The sequence below is a fragment of the Neoarius graeffei genome, chromosome 1 (genome assembly GCF_027579695.1).
Source record: "Neoarius graeffei isolate fNeoGra1 chromosome 1, fNeoGra1.pri, whole genome shotgun sequence".
Classification (NCBI taxonomy): domain Eukaryota; kingdom Metazoa; phylum Chordata; class Actinopteri; order Siluriformes; family Ariidae; genus Neoarius; species Neoarius graeffei.
In genome coordinates this window covers 58,299,649-58,314,688 of record NC_083569.1, presented here as the reverse complement: position 1 = coordinate 58,314,688, position 15,040 = coordinate 58,299,649, and the positions used below count along the sequence as shown (strand labels likewise).

General features: G+C 43.5%; 1 protein-coding gene across 2 annotated transcripts in view; it reads left to right on the top strand.

Annotated features, from left to right (window-relative positions):
- frem1a (Fras1 related extracellular matrix 1a) overlaps nucleotides 1-15,040 on the top strand; it is a 55,452-nt gene that overhangs the window by 3,036 nt on the left and 37,376 nt on the right. For both annotated transcript variants that reach the window (XM_060935430.1, XM_060935439.1), the window contains exon 2: nucleotides 6,113-6,515. In XM_060935430.1, coding sequence (XP_060791413.1) covers nucleotides 6,273-6,515 — 243 coding nt within the window. In that variant the 5' untranslated portion in view covers nucleotides 6,113-6,272. The remainder of the gene's footprint in view (nucleotides 1-6,112; nucleotides 6,516-15,040) is intronic.

Genomic DNA, 15,040 nt, shown 5'->3' with positions numbered 1-15,040 from the left:
TCACATGGAATGCATGTACCACTGAGTTATTAATTTATTTTCCTAGGTTCAGTCACGCATTGATTAAATTTCTCACTGCGGAGTCTGAATAATATCATTTTAACCTGAAACAAGTTAAAACTGGAAACAACTTTTACTGGTTTTGCATTAGTGAAAAGGAAAGACAAGGATTAAAACTGATGTTCACAATTTCCACAAGTGCAACCAGAAATTTACCTCTAACCCACCTTTCGGCTCTGACAAGGTTTACTAGGCACCTTTGCTTTGTGATCTCCATTAACACCACCTATTTGACCAAAACCCAAACCCCAGACTTTTCTATTTGAGACCCTAAACCAAGGATTCTGGTTTGAACCACATTGTCGGCATTTTATCCTATCTCCCTGTATTATCTCAAACTAAGGTGATGAGTGACTCAAAGTTGCTGGTCTCCAGGGAATGCTGTTCTTCTTTGGACTCCAGCCATTCCAGCTTCATGATAGTTTTTTGGTCCAGTCACGCTGCTTTCCATCAACTGTAATAAGCCTTGGCACTGAGGGAACACGGGTTACAGAGGATCCCTGTCTTTGGTCATTATAGTTTGAAAAGCAGCAATAAAATATCATGTTTGGATCTTGATCTTGTAGTCATCTGGGCACTCTATGGTATTTTAGGACAGGTAGAAATCTATGATCAGTGCTTGGAATACAAAAGAAGTTGTCAGAAGAAGTTTGAGCTTTCTCCTACATAGGCACTAAGGTTAGAAAGCCTATAGAATATGCTGTTGAAGAGTTAAGGAGGATATATGTTCTTCTCATATAGTCACATAAATACACTATTCAAGGTCTGCAAGCAAACAAAAAATACTACATTCTAAAAAATGAAATAGATTTTTTAAAAGATAATGGGATATTTTTTCCTTGACGATACTTGATTGGGAGACTTTAAATGTGTACCATGTGTGTGAACAGCCAGGTGTTAACATCTGCACTCAGTGAAAAGTATGATGTCATTCCAAGAGAAAGACTAGAAGTGAATTTAAGAAGAGGTTGGGCTTGGGGGAATGTCTGTTTAATATCACGCATGTTTCTGTTAAGGCAAAATTCATAATCAACATTCAGTGTTATGGCATTCATAACAGATGGACAGTGGCACGCGTACTGGAAATAAAGCAATATATACCAAATTTATTACACACATTACGTCCTACACAATTATTCACAACATACTGTTGTCCTGGACAGCACTCAAGAAAGGCCAAAAATTTTGCAAATGCGTCACATTTAGTCATAACTACAACCTGTACAACCTCTAAAGTTTGTTGATAAATGTCTTGTGTTTCATCTCAGTGGAATAATATTTTACTATATTACTGTGGTTTTAAATAAACTAAAACTTTATCAAGACTAAATTGATAACTTGTTTAGAGTAGATGTATGTGATAGCAGCTGTATCATACAACCGGAGTGTTTAAGAGACCAGTGATGGTATCAAGCGCGTCACAAAATCATTGCCACATGATACCAGGCAAAGCTGATAGCGATCTGTTATGTCTCCAAAGCATTTAAGTGCTTTCACACTGATTATTATAGTCACGGAACTCTGACATTGATTTCAGCTTTACAAATACAGTGCTCAGCGTAAATGAGTACACCCCCTTTGAAAAGTAACATTTTAAGCAATATCTCAATGAACACAAACAATTTCCAAAATGTTGACAAGACAAAGTTTAATATAACATCTGTTTAACTTATAACAGGAAAGTAAGGTTAATAATATAACTTAGATTACACATTTTTCAGTTTTACTCAAATTAGAGTGGTGCAAAAATGAGTACACCCCACAACAAAAACTACTACATCTAGTACTTTGTATGGCCTCCATGATTTTTAATGACAGCACCAAGTCTTCTAGGCATGGAATGAATAAGTTGGAGACATTTTGCAACATCGATCTTTTTCCATTCTTCAACAATGACCTCTTTTAGTGACTGGATGCTGGATGGAGAGTGATGCTCAACTTGTCTCTTCAGAATTCCCCATAGGTGTTTGATTGGGTTCAGATCAGGAGACATACTTAGCCACTGAATTACTTTCACCCTGTTCTTCAGAAATCTAACAGTGGCCTTAGATGTGTGTTTAGTCATGTTGGAAAAGTGCACGACGACCAAGGGCACGGAGTGATGGTAGCATCTTCTCTTTCAGTATAGAGCAATACATCTGTGAATTCATGATGCCATCAATGAAATGCAGCTCCCCGACACCAGCAGCACTCATGCAGCCCCACATAAGGACACTGCCACCACCATGTTTCACTGTAAGCACCATGCATTTTTCTTTGTATTCCTCACCTTTGCGACGCCATACAGTTTTGAAGCCATCAGTTCCAAAAACATTTATCTTGGTCTCATCACTCCAGAGTATAGAGTCCCAGTAGTCTTCATCTTTGTCAGCATGGGCCCTGGCAAACTCTAGGTGGGCTTTTTTGTGCCTGGGCTTTAGGAGAGGCTTCTTTCGTGGACAGCATCCATGCATGCCATTCCTCTGCAGTGTACGCCGTATTGTGTCATGGGAAATAGTCACCCCAGTTTGGCTTTCTACTTCTTTAGATAACTGCAGTGAACTTGCGTGCCGATTTTCTTCAACCCTTCTCATCAGAAGACGCTCCTGTCGAGGTGTTAACTTCCGTGGACGACGTGGACGTCTCTGTGAGATGGTTGCAGTTCCAGCTTTCTTACATTTTTGTACCACTTTTGCAACAGTATTCTGACTGATAAGTAAAGCTTTGCTGATCATCTTGTAGCCTTCACCTTTGTGGTGTAAAGAAATTATTTTCTTTGGGGAATTCTGAAGAGACAAGTTGAGCATCACTCTCCATCCAGCATCCAGTCACTAAAAGAGGTCATTGTTGAAGAATGGAAAAAGATTGATGTTGCAGAATGTTGCCAACTTGTTCATTCCATGCCTAGAAGACTTGGTGCTGTTATTAAAAATCATGCAGGCATACAAAGTACTAGATGTAGTAGTTTTTGTTGTGGGGTGTACTCATTTTTGCACCACCCTAATTTGAGTAAAATTGAAAAAATGTATAATCTAAGTTATATTATTAACCGTACTTTCACGTTATAAGTTAAACAGATGTTATATTAAACTTTTTCTTGTCAACATTTTGGAAATTGTTTGTGTTCATTGAGATATTGTTTAAAATGTTACTTTTCAAAGGGGGTGCACTCATTTATGCTGAGCACTGTATTGCCTACAATATCTAGACTTGTACACTGCTGAACTAACAGTCACATTTTTTAAAGCTCAAGTTCTGTCATGTAACAGCACCCAAGACAAGAATAGCTTATGCCGCTTTTCCACTACAAACGCGGCTGAGTCGGGCTGAGCCGTGCCGTGCTGAGTCGAGCTGAGTCGGGCTGAGCAGGGCTGTTAGAGTTGCATTTTGACTACAACCGCGCTGAACCGTGCTGGCTGGAAGTGGGTGGACACATTGGGTGGAGTTAGTGAAAGTGGGTGGATGTCACATGATGTCGTTAAGCGGTGCAAACAGTGACATCAGTGATCTTTTAAGCGGTAGTCTCACGACCCGGATAGTAAACAATAAACATGGAGGACATGGAGTCGTTAGTGTTGCTGGTCTTGGTTCTGTGGCTTGTTGTCACCGACAACGCCAACAGATACTGGCAAGAGCGTATAGATGAGGCGAGGCGCATAAGGCTTCAGAAATTCTCGTAATTCTTCTTCTTCCGGGTTTGCGGTGTTTACAGATCCCAGCGTGCTCGCGGGGCATGTGTGGGCATGTGAGGACACTCCTCCTCACCAATCAGTGCACAGGGGAGTGTCTGCTCACGCCCCCAGCCTCACTCGGCACGGCTTGGCTCGCTTCAGCCCCACTCCAAAACGGTGCGAGTTTTGGGTGCTAAGCAGGGCTGAAGCGAGCTGAGTCGTGCTGTTTTGAGGTAGTCGAAACGCGAGCCGTGTTGGGCTGAAGTGAGCTGAAGTGAGCTGAAAAAGGGTAGTGGAAAAGGGCCATTAGTTAAGCCATATACAGTGGTGCTTGAAAGTTTGTGAACCCTTTAGAATTTTCTATATTCCTGCATAAATATGACCTAAAATATCATCAGATTTTCACACAAGTCCTAAAAATAGATAAAGAGAACCCAGTTAAACTAATGAGACAAAAATATTATACTCAGTCATTTATTTATTGAGGAAAATGATCCAATATTACATATCTGTGAGTGGCAAAAGTATGTGAACCTCTAGGATTAGTAGTTCATTTGAAGGTGAAATTAGAGTCAGGTGTTTTCAATCAATGGGATGACAATCAGGTGTGAGTGGGCACCCTGTTTTATTTAAAGAACAGGGATCTATCAAAGTCTGATCTTCACAACACATATTTGTGGAAGTGTATCATAGCACGAACAAGGGAAATTTCTGAGGACCTCAGAAAAAGCATTGTTGATGCTCATCAGGCTGGAAAAGGTTACAAAACCATCTCTAAAGACTTTGGACACCACCAATCCACAGTCAGACAGATTGTGTACAAATGGAGGAAATTCAAGACCATTATTACCCTCCCCAGGAGTGGTTGACCAACAAAGATCACTCCAAGAGCAAGGTGTTTAATAGTCTGTGAGGTCACAAAGGACCCCCAGGTAACTTCTAAGCAACTGAAGGCCTCTCTCACATTGGCTAATGTTCATGAGTCCACCATCAGGAGAACACTGAACAACAATGGTGTGCATGGCAGGGTTGCAAGGAGAAAGCCACTGCTCTCCAAAAAGAACATTGCTGCTCATCTGCAGTTTGCTAAAGATCATGTGGACAAGCCAGAAGGCTACTGGAAAAATGTTTTGTGGATGGATGAGACCAAAATAGAACTTTTTGCTTTAAATGAGAAGCGTTATGTTTGGAGAAAAGAAAACACTGCATTCCAGCATAAGAACCTTATCCTATCTGTTAAACATGGTGGTGGTAGTATCATGGTTTGGGCCTGTTTTGCTGAATCTGGGCCAGGACGGCTTGCCATCATTGATGGAACAATGAATTCTGAATTATACCAGCGAATTCTAAAGGCAAATGTTAGGACATCTGTCCATGAACTGAATCTCAAGAGAAGGTGGGTCATGCAGCAAGACAATGACCCTAAGCACACAAGTTGTTCTACCAAAGAATGGTTAAAGAAGAATAAAGTTAATGTTTTGGAATGGCCAAGTCAAAGTCCTGACCTTAATCCAATCGAAATGTTGTGGAAGGACCTGAAGTGAGCAGTTCATGTGACCAACTTCCCGGAGTTGAAGCTGTTCTGTACAGAGGAATGGGCTAAAATTCCTCCAAGCCGGTGTGCAGGGCTGATCAACAGTTACCAGAAATGTTTAGTTGCAGTTATTGCTGCACAAGGGGGTCAGACCAGATACTGAAAGCAAAGGTTCACATACTTTTGCCACTCACAGATATGTAATATTGGATCATTTTCCTCAATAAATAAATGACCAAGTATAATATTTTTGTCTCATTTGTTTAACTGGGTTCTCTGCATCTACTTTTAGGACTTGTGTGAAAATCTGATGATGTTTTAGGTCATATTTATGCAGAAATATAGAAAATTCTAAAGGGTTTACAAACTTTCAAGCACCACTGTACGTGCAACAGCAAAGGGGAAGCCATTTATCATAGCTTTGAGGTTTTGGAAATTAACCGTAGCTGGAGAAATTAACCTATTTAGCTTTTGACACATTAGCCAGGCCACTCTCCCATAACTGCTAGTCTAAGACTTCAGGTCAAAGGTCATCTTTCAAGTTGATATCTCACCTCACTGAGACTGGGCTGTATTTTCCTGTCTCTCCACCAACATGTCAAGGAGAAGTGCCAATGAAATATTTCTCAGAGCCAGGCGGAAATGTTTGTAGCGTCCATTGCATTACATCTTGAAGCCATTGTTTTTCACTGGTTCATTCAAATGTATTTAAAAATAAAATCCATCAGCTTTTTCCATTTTCCGTATGATGAATCTATGTGTATATTCTTGCTTAATGTCAAAATGTTAACTTTAACATTTCTATAATAAGCAAAAAAAACAGCAAAATATACTTCATGCATAAGTATTTTTACTTTTTTGCTTACAGATCTTTCCTGAACATGTGATAATACACTGAAAATGTCTTAAGAGAAGATGGATATAAATCATCCAATTGGAAATCAAGCATCATAACAACCAAAAGGCATTCCATCCAACTGAAAAAAAATATATATATATATGAGGAACTTTGAATTTACAAACCAACAATGGATTTTCAAAAAAGGACTTGTATGTGGCCGTTTTGGTTTCTCCTCTTGCTGGGACTTTGGCACTTTTGCATGTGTACCCTGGTGAAAACCAACCACGGCCTGCGCGTGAAGAGAGGCCAGTCAGCTTTCTTGCAGGAAGGAGATCTGCAATTCCACATACCCAGAGAGAAAGATGTCTGCAAGCTGGAAGTGGTTTTGAATGAACCTATTACCCAACGTGTCGGCACACTGTCCCCTCAGGTACTATCCCTCCTTTTACTCTCTCTGTTTATATCTCAGAACATATTGATTGATGCTTGAAAAGTCTGAGCTGAATACCAAGTCCAGGTAATTATCAGTTTTACCTTAACCAAAGGGAAGTTGTCATTTTGCCTCAGTTTCAGCTGGCTAAATTTATCTGTGTTACCAGACCCGGCGGCAGAAGCGGTCTAGTAGCCGGGCATTGCACTGGCTGGGGGTGGGCACGCATCGGCGAACCCAATTTTACTAGGGGGGTCCAGGGGCATGCTCCCCCTGAAGAAATTTTTGAAAAAAAAAAACACTCTAAAATGGTGTATTTTGAGCTCTTCAGACACCCTCTTCCACTGCTATATATTGTCCGTCACTGAGCGCATTTGCAGGGAATATTCCGTTTCATACGGAATCTTGGCAGTATTCCGTTTGCTCACGAGTCATGTTGTAAACTCGTTCCGAATACCCAACACTGAATGCGCAAACGGATGATTGTGATCAATGTTGACAGCAAATTAAGATTGATATTTACAATTAAGAGTGCGCAACAGAAGATTACATCACACTCATCCTCCCTGCACAAAGCCTAACTGCAGTAACTGAATCCCTTCTAAGTGAAGCCATGCGCATTAAAAGTTTTATGTCTCAAATATAGTTTTGTGAAGCATGACAACATTAATCTTTAATACAGTTGTGTTTTGTAGGTTAACTGAAATGTCAAAACCAGTTTCTTACCTCCAGTGCTTAGTTTGCAAATCAAATGCCAAGTGCATGACAGCGCAGGGCTGACGAGATCGGCGCAGGCCGAAATGTTAAGAAAACAGTGTGTCATGTATACACATTTTAAATTAAGGACTTTTTTCTTTAATATTATGCCCTTTTTAAAAAAAAAGAAAAGAAAAGCGTTTAATTGTAGTAGCCTGCGATTTATTTATTTATTTATTTTAAATATTGTGTTAAGCTGTTGGCCCTAGCCTATGACAGGGCGGTCCCGGCCCCCAAAGGCCCGCCCATCGCGCCGGGCCCGTGTGTTACATCTGGAAGTGTAACACCCACAGGCTTTGTGCGTAAAATGGTAACAATTTACAATACCATGCAATAACATACAGGTAACTATGCAGGGACTAAAGGCCTCTGCATGCTCTTGCAACAAGGCTTTCGCAGAGAGCTTTTCGCAGACAGTTGTAATTTATCGTTGAGCGGGGAGTAATAGGCGTGCGCGATGTTATTCACCGCCACAACACAAAGGGGCGCGAAGTCGCGAAATCGCTAGGAGTAGTTGGTGGGTGTGGTTAGTGGAGTGTTTATCCTCCGGTTACTTATAATGACTAGAACTGGAGTCGTATAGATGCACATACTTCCTCACTTCCTCGATCAACCGCTCTTCGTGCTGCTCCATCTTCGCTCGTGTTTTTAAAAATGGCGGTAGTGAAAACAAACCAAACTGGGAAAGTAGGGAAGCGGAAGTGCGTGTACAGCGGATGTAGAGTGGACCAATCAGAGCCCTCTTGTCTGCGACGCTGTCTGCGAGGCTTCTGCGGTGGTCACAATTTTGGGGAGGTGCGCACAGATCGTCTGCGAAGGGGGGGCTTCACAGACGCCATCTGCGACGCCATCTGCGAGGACTGGGTTGTCAGCATAAATTGGCCTTAAGCAGGAATGGATGAGTGGACCTATACTAACTCCTATTAACTACTAATGGATAATGGACAATGGTTTTGTAGTTCATTATGACCTAAACAATCCTGGAGAACTACTACCTGACTACTGATTAAGCACGAATCACATCAGCTCCAACTACTGACAAACTGCTAGCTGATGCAAAGTAGCCTACACCAGCATTTAAGTTACTATGATACACATATTTTTAGCCTTTTATATAAAAATAAAATGGTGTAGAGGTCTACACACTCCATATTCACCATTGTCTCATCCAAACTCTCCTTGAACCTTTATACACTCATCGGCTACTTTATCAGGAACACCCATCCACCTGTTGTTTTATGCAGTTATCTAATCAGTCAATCTCTTGACAGCAGCACAATGCCTAAAATCATACAGATACAAATCAAGAGCTTGAGTTAATGTTCACTTCAAACATCAGAATGGGAAAAATTGTGATCTCTGTGACTTTCACTGTGGAATGGGTGTTGGTGCCAGATGGAAATGAGTATTTCAGAAACTGCTGATCTCCTGGGGTTTTCCACACACAACAGTCTCTAGAGTTTACACAGAATGATGTGAGAAACAAAAAACATTGAGTGAGTGACAGTTCTGTGGGTGGAAATGCCTTGTTGATAAGAGAGGTCAGAGGAAAATGGCCAGATTGGTTCGAGCTCCTAAGAAGGATATAGTAACTCATAGCAACTGTTTACAACCATGGTGAGCAGAAAAGCATCTCAGCATTAGGGTTGCCACCTGTCCCATATAATATGGGATCGTCCCATATTTTAACATAAAATACTGCATCCTGTATTAAATCAATATAGGATGCAATTTGTCTCATATTTTGGACACATAGTTTCACAGGGTCTTCAGAGTGCTGAAAATAACATACTATCAAGTAAACTCAAACCTACAAGTGAAGTGAAGGTGTTTAATTTCAGTGCTGAGCTCCTGACCGAAAAGCTCTTTGTGCTGTGTGAAATGAAATTGCACATCACGTGAGGTCAGCGTCAGCAGTTGCCTTGTACAGTTAAACAGAGCAGTAGCACCTCAGTTGTTGTTTTAAAATTATGTCTACAAGACCGCCTGTGAAGCATAAGAGGCTATCAAGATATAGGGCTGAATGGGAGACAGAATACCAGTGGGTCAGCTCTGTCCCTGGCAATGAAAACAAGGCAAACTGTACAGTTTGCCATCGAGCTTTTTCAGTTGCAGATGCACCCCTGTGTGACCTCAAGCAGCATGCTGCAGGTGCTATCCATGTCCGAGCAGCTAAAGAGCGGACTACACAGAGTGGACTTGCCCAATTCCTTATACTTTGCACTTCCCCTGAAACGAACATGGTATATTGTTTCATAAATATATTGCCAACTGTAGCCTATATTTTCACCTACGTTACCCAGTCTTATACAGTGGTGCTTGAAAGTTTGTGAACCCTTTAGAATGTTCTATATTTCTGCATAAATATGACCTAAAACATCATCAGATTTTCACACAAGTCCTAAAAGTAGATAAAGAGAGCCTAGTTAAACAAATGAGACAAAAATATTATACTTGGTCATTTATTTATTGAGGAAAATGATCCAATATTACATATCTGTGAGTGGCAAAAGTATGTGAACCTCTAGGATTAGCAGTTAATTTGAAGGTGAAATTAGAGTCAGGTGTTTTGAGTCAATGGGATGACAATCAGGTGTGAGTGGGCACCCTGTTTTATTTAAAGAACAGGGATCTATCAAAGTGTGATCTTCACAACACATGTTTGTGGAACTGTATCATGGCACGAACAAAGGAGATTTCTGAGGACCTCAGAAAAAGCCTTGTTGATGCTCATCAGGCTGGAAAAGGTTACAAAACCATCTCTAAAGAGTTTGGACTCCACCAATCCACAGTCAGACAGATTGTGTACAAATGGAGGAAATTCAAGACCATTATTACCCTCCCCAGGAGTGGTTGACCAACAAAGATCACTCCAAAAGCAAGGCGTGTAATAGTTGGCAAGGTCACAAAGGACCCCAGGGTAACTTCTAAGCAACTGAAGGCCTCTCTCACATTGGCTAATGTTAATGTTCATGAGTCCACCATCAGGAGAACACTGAACAACAATGGTGTGCATGGCAGGGTTGCAAGGAGAAAGCCACTGCTCTCCAAAAAGAACATTGCTGCTCATCTGCAGTTTGATAAAGATCACATGGACAAGCCAGAAGGCTATTGGAAAAATGTTTTGTGGACGGATGAGACCAAAATAGAACTTTTTGGTTTAAATGAGAAGCGTTATGTTTGGAGAAAGGAAAACACTGCATTCCAGCATCAGAACCTTATCCCATCTGTGAAACATGGTTGTGGCAGTATCATGGTTTGGGCCTGTTTTGCTGTATCTGGGCCAGGATGGCTTGCCATCATTGATGGAACAATGAATTCTGAATTATATCAGCGAATTCTAAAGGAAAATGTCAGGACATCTGTCCATGAATTGAATCTTAAGAGAAGGTGGGTCATGCAGCAAGACAACGACCCTAAGCACATAAGTTGTTCTACCAAAGAATGGTTAAAGAAGAATAAAGTGAATGTTTTGGAATGGCCAAGTCAAAGTCCTGACCTTAATCCAATCGAAATGTTGTGGAAGGACCTGAAGCGAGCAGTTCATGTGAGGAAACCCACCAACATCCCAGAGTTGAAGCTGTTCTGTACAGAGGATTGGGCTAAAATTCCTCCAAGCCGGTGTGCAGGACTGATCAACAGTTACCGGAAACGTTTAGTTGCAGTTATTGCTGCACAAGGGGATCACACCAGATACTGAAAGCAAAGGTTCACATCCTTTTGCCACTCACAGATATGTAATATTGGATCATTTTCCTCAATAAATAAATGACCAAGTATAATATTTTTGTCTCATTTGTTTAACTGGGTTTTCTTTATCTACTTTTTGGACTTGTGTGAAAATCTGATGATGTTTTAGGTCATGTTTATGAAGAAATATAGAAAATTTTAAAGGGTTCACAAACTTTCAAGCACCACTGTACATAACCCAACATAGGTAGCTTTGCAATAGTCATCAAATTGATCATGTCCCCATTCCATGCATTCTCATTAGGTTAGGATAGTTATTTTATAGTTAATAAATATGATACAATATGTAAATATGACAATGTATAATTTAAACCATCTAAACCTTCGTCTACTCTGTATTATCCATAAACATGGTACACATTTTTTTTTCTAGTTCAGGAAAAAAAAAGGATCAAGCTATCTTGTAGTATTTAATAGCTCAGTCCATACATATTTTTAATCTAATTAATGACTCCTCTTCAGGTAACTGCTGCAGAGTTGACACATGTATACCACACTGTTAGCACACCCTGAGCTTAAACAGTACTGTAGTAATCCCTGATGTGGGTGGGGCACAGAAGCATGGCAGGCGAGAGTAAGTATTCACACAGACACTTTATTTTTCTGTTTTCCTTAGCTTTTCAGCTTTTCTCCGTCACACACGCAACACACACGTGTTCTGCTCAGGGGAGAGATTCTTCTCTCTTCTCCCCCTCCCTTTATACTCCATCCCTGCAACAAACAAACAAACAAACAAACACACACACACACACACTAATTGACACCAGGTGTAATGACTTAGCCACTTACCTTCCCCGCCCCCGCCCTCCATTCACAGACTGCTGCTTGGCCACGCCCCCGCTGCCGCATACCCCCACCGCCCGACTCAGGCCGGGGAGCCATCCGGCCTGAAGCTGACTCCCCCCCCCCCCCCCCCCGATGGGACAGGAAGTCTGCCACCACTATCTGTGCCCCCGGCCTGTGGATCACCTCAAACTTAAATGGCTGGAGAGCGAGATACCAATGGGTGATCCGCACATTGGCATCCTTCATGCGGTGGAGCCACTGGAGGGGCACGTGGTCCGAACAGAGAGTGAAAGGGTGCCCCAGCAGGTAGTATCGGAGGGTGAGGACCGCCCACTTAATGGCGAGACACTCCTTTTCAATTGTGCTGTACTTGCTTTTGCGCATCGACAGCTTTCGGCTGATGTACAGCACCGGGCGCTCCTCACCCTCCTGGGACAAAACGGCCCCCAGCCCCCTGTCCGATGCATCAATCTGCAAAATAAAGGGGAGAGAGAAGTCAGGGGAGTGTAAAAGTGGCCCCCCACAAAGTGCAGCTTTTACCTCAGAGAAGGCCTGTTGGCATTGCTCCGTCCACTGGACCGGATCTGGAGCCCCCTTTTTAGTGAGGTCGGTTAGCGGGCTGGTGACGTCCGAATAGTTAGGTAGAAACCTACGATAATAGCCAGCCAGCCCCAAGAACCGCCTCACCTCCTTTTTGGTCTTGGGCCTCGGGCAGGCCACAATCGCTGCAGTCTTGTTAATTTGGGGACGCACCTGCCCATGACCCAAGTGGAACCCCAGATACAGTACTTCCACCCGCCCAATCGCACACTTTTTCGGGTTAGCTGTGAGGCCCGCTCGCCTCAGCGACTTTAGAACAGCCCTCAGGTGTTCCAAGTGCCATGGCCAATCATGACTGTAGATTATTATGTCATCTAGATAGGCGGCCGCGTAGGCAGCATGAGGGCGGAGGACCCTGTCCATAAGCCGCTGGAACATAGCGGGCGACCCAAAAAAACCAAAAGGGAGTGTGACAAATTGGTGTAAACTAAACGGTGTGAAAAAGGCCGTTTTCTCTCGGGATAGAGGAGTCAAGGGGATCTGCCAATATCCCTTGGTTAGATCCAGTGTCGAATAAAAGCAAGCAGCGCCTAACCGATCAAGCAACTCATCAATGCGAGGCATTGGGTACGCGTCAAATTTAGACACCACATTGACCTTTCTATAGTCCACACAGAACCGGACCGACCCATCGGTCTTGGGAACCAGGACCACTGGGCTGCTCCAGTCACTGTGGGACTCTTCGATTATGCCCATTTCGAGCATGGCCTTGAGTTCATCCCGAACCACCTTTTTCTTGTGTTTGGCCAAGCGGTAAGGGCGGCTACGCACTACCACCCCCAGGAGCATTTCGATGTGGTGTTCTATGAGGTGGGTACAACCCGGAAGGGGCGAGAACACGTCGGAAAATTCCTTCTGCAACTTGGCTACCTCTGTGAGTTGGGTCGGCGAGAGGTGGTCTCCACAAGGGACCGGAGTGGTCTGGGATGTTATCTTTTTTACCTCTGGCCCCAGCTCCGCCTTCTCTGGGACTACCAACGCCAACGCCATGGGGACCCCCTCATTCCAGCATTTTAAAAGGTTGAGGTGGTAGACTTGCAGCACCCCACCCCTATCCGTTCGCTTCACCTCATAGTCGACGTCCCCGACTCGCCGTGTGACCTCGAAGGGCCCTTGCCACTTGGTGACTAATTTAGAACTCGACGTGAGCAATAATATGAGTACTTTGTCTCCCGGCGTGAATTCTCTCAGGTGCGTGCCCCTGTCATACAGCCGGCTTTGACGTTCTTGTGCCTGCCGTAAATTCTCCTGGGTTAGGTGCGTGAGGGTGTGGAGTTTTGCGCGCAGGTCAAGAACATACTGGATTTCATTTGTACTCGGTGAAGGTCCCTCCTCCCAATTTTTCCGCAGCACATCCAGAACGCCATGCGGCTTACGCCCATATAATAATTCAAAGGGAGAAAACCCTGTGGAGGCTTGTGGGACCTCTCGTACTGCGAATAACAGGGGCTCAAGCCACTTATCCCAATTATGCGCATCTTCCCTTACAAATTCTGGATTATGTTTTTGAGTGTCTGGTTAAATCGCTCTACTAATCCATCCGTTTGTGGGTGATAGACACTGGTGTGGATAGACTTAATCCCCAGTAACCCATACAGTTCGCGCAATGTGCATGACATAAACGAGGTGCCTTGGTCTGTCAGGATTTCTTTCGGAATCCCGACCCGGGAGATAAAGTGGAAGAGTGCCCCTGCAATACTGCGTGCTGAGATATTGCAGAGAGGCACTGCTTCCGGATATCGCGCTGCATAGTCCACTAGAACTAAAATAAAGCGATATCCCCGTGCTGACCAATCTAATGGCCCGACGAGATCCATCCCAAATCGCTCAAATGGGGTCTCAATTAGAGGAAGAGGGCGCAATGGCACTTTTGGAGTGGCCACAGGATTGACTAATTGGCATTCACGGCACGCCGCACACCACCGACAGACATCCCTGTGAATCCCTGGCCAATAGAACCGGGCCATTATTCGGGCTAGTGTTTTGTCTTGCCCCAAGTGTCCAGCCATGGGATTAAAGTGAGCCGCATGGAATACGAGTTCCCTACGGCTCTTTGGGGTTAACAACTGGGTTACTTGTTCCTTAGTTTGAGTGTCCTGCATCACTCGGGACAATCTATCTCTAATAATGGCAAAATAGGGGAAGTTCGGTGCCGCGCTTGGCTGAAGAGTTTGACCATTGATTACTCTCACTTGGTCAAACGCATGCCACAGAGTCTCGTCCCGTGACTGCTCTAACGGGAAATCCATAAGGGACTCCCCGAGAGAGGGAGGAGGAGCGGGCTGCTCTTCACTCTGACGCGGTATCGACGTGGACGGCTCTGCGACAGCTTCTCCAGCCAATGCCACACCGGGATCTTCCCATGACCTACTAAGGCAGGACCCACTACGTGTTAAATACTCCATTAATTCTTTAAATCCCGGCCAATCAGTTCCCAAAATCAATGAGTGGGTAAGACAAGGATTAACCGCCGCCTTTATTCTATGCGTTTGGCCTCGGAATAGAATATGGACAGACACTAGCAGGTAATGGTGAACATCCCCATGCACACACAACACCTTCACCGCTTGTGCTCCCCCCAATGTCTCACCTTGCACCAGGTGTTGGTGAATTGAGGTCTGATTACAACCGGA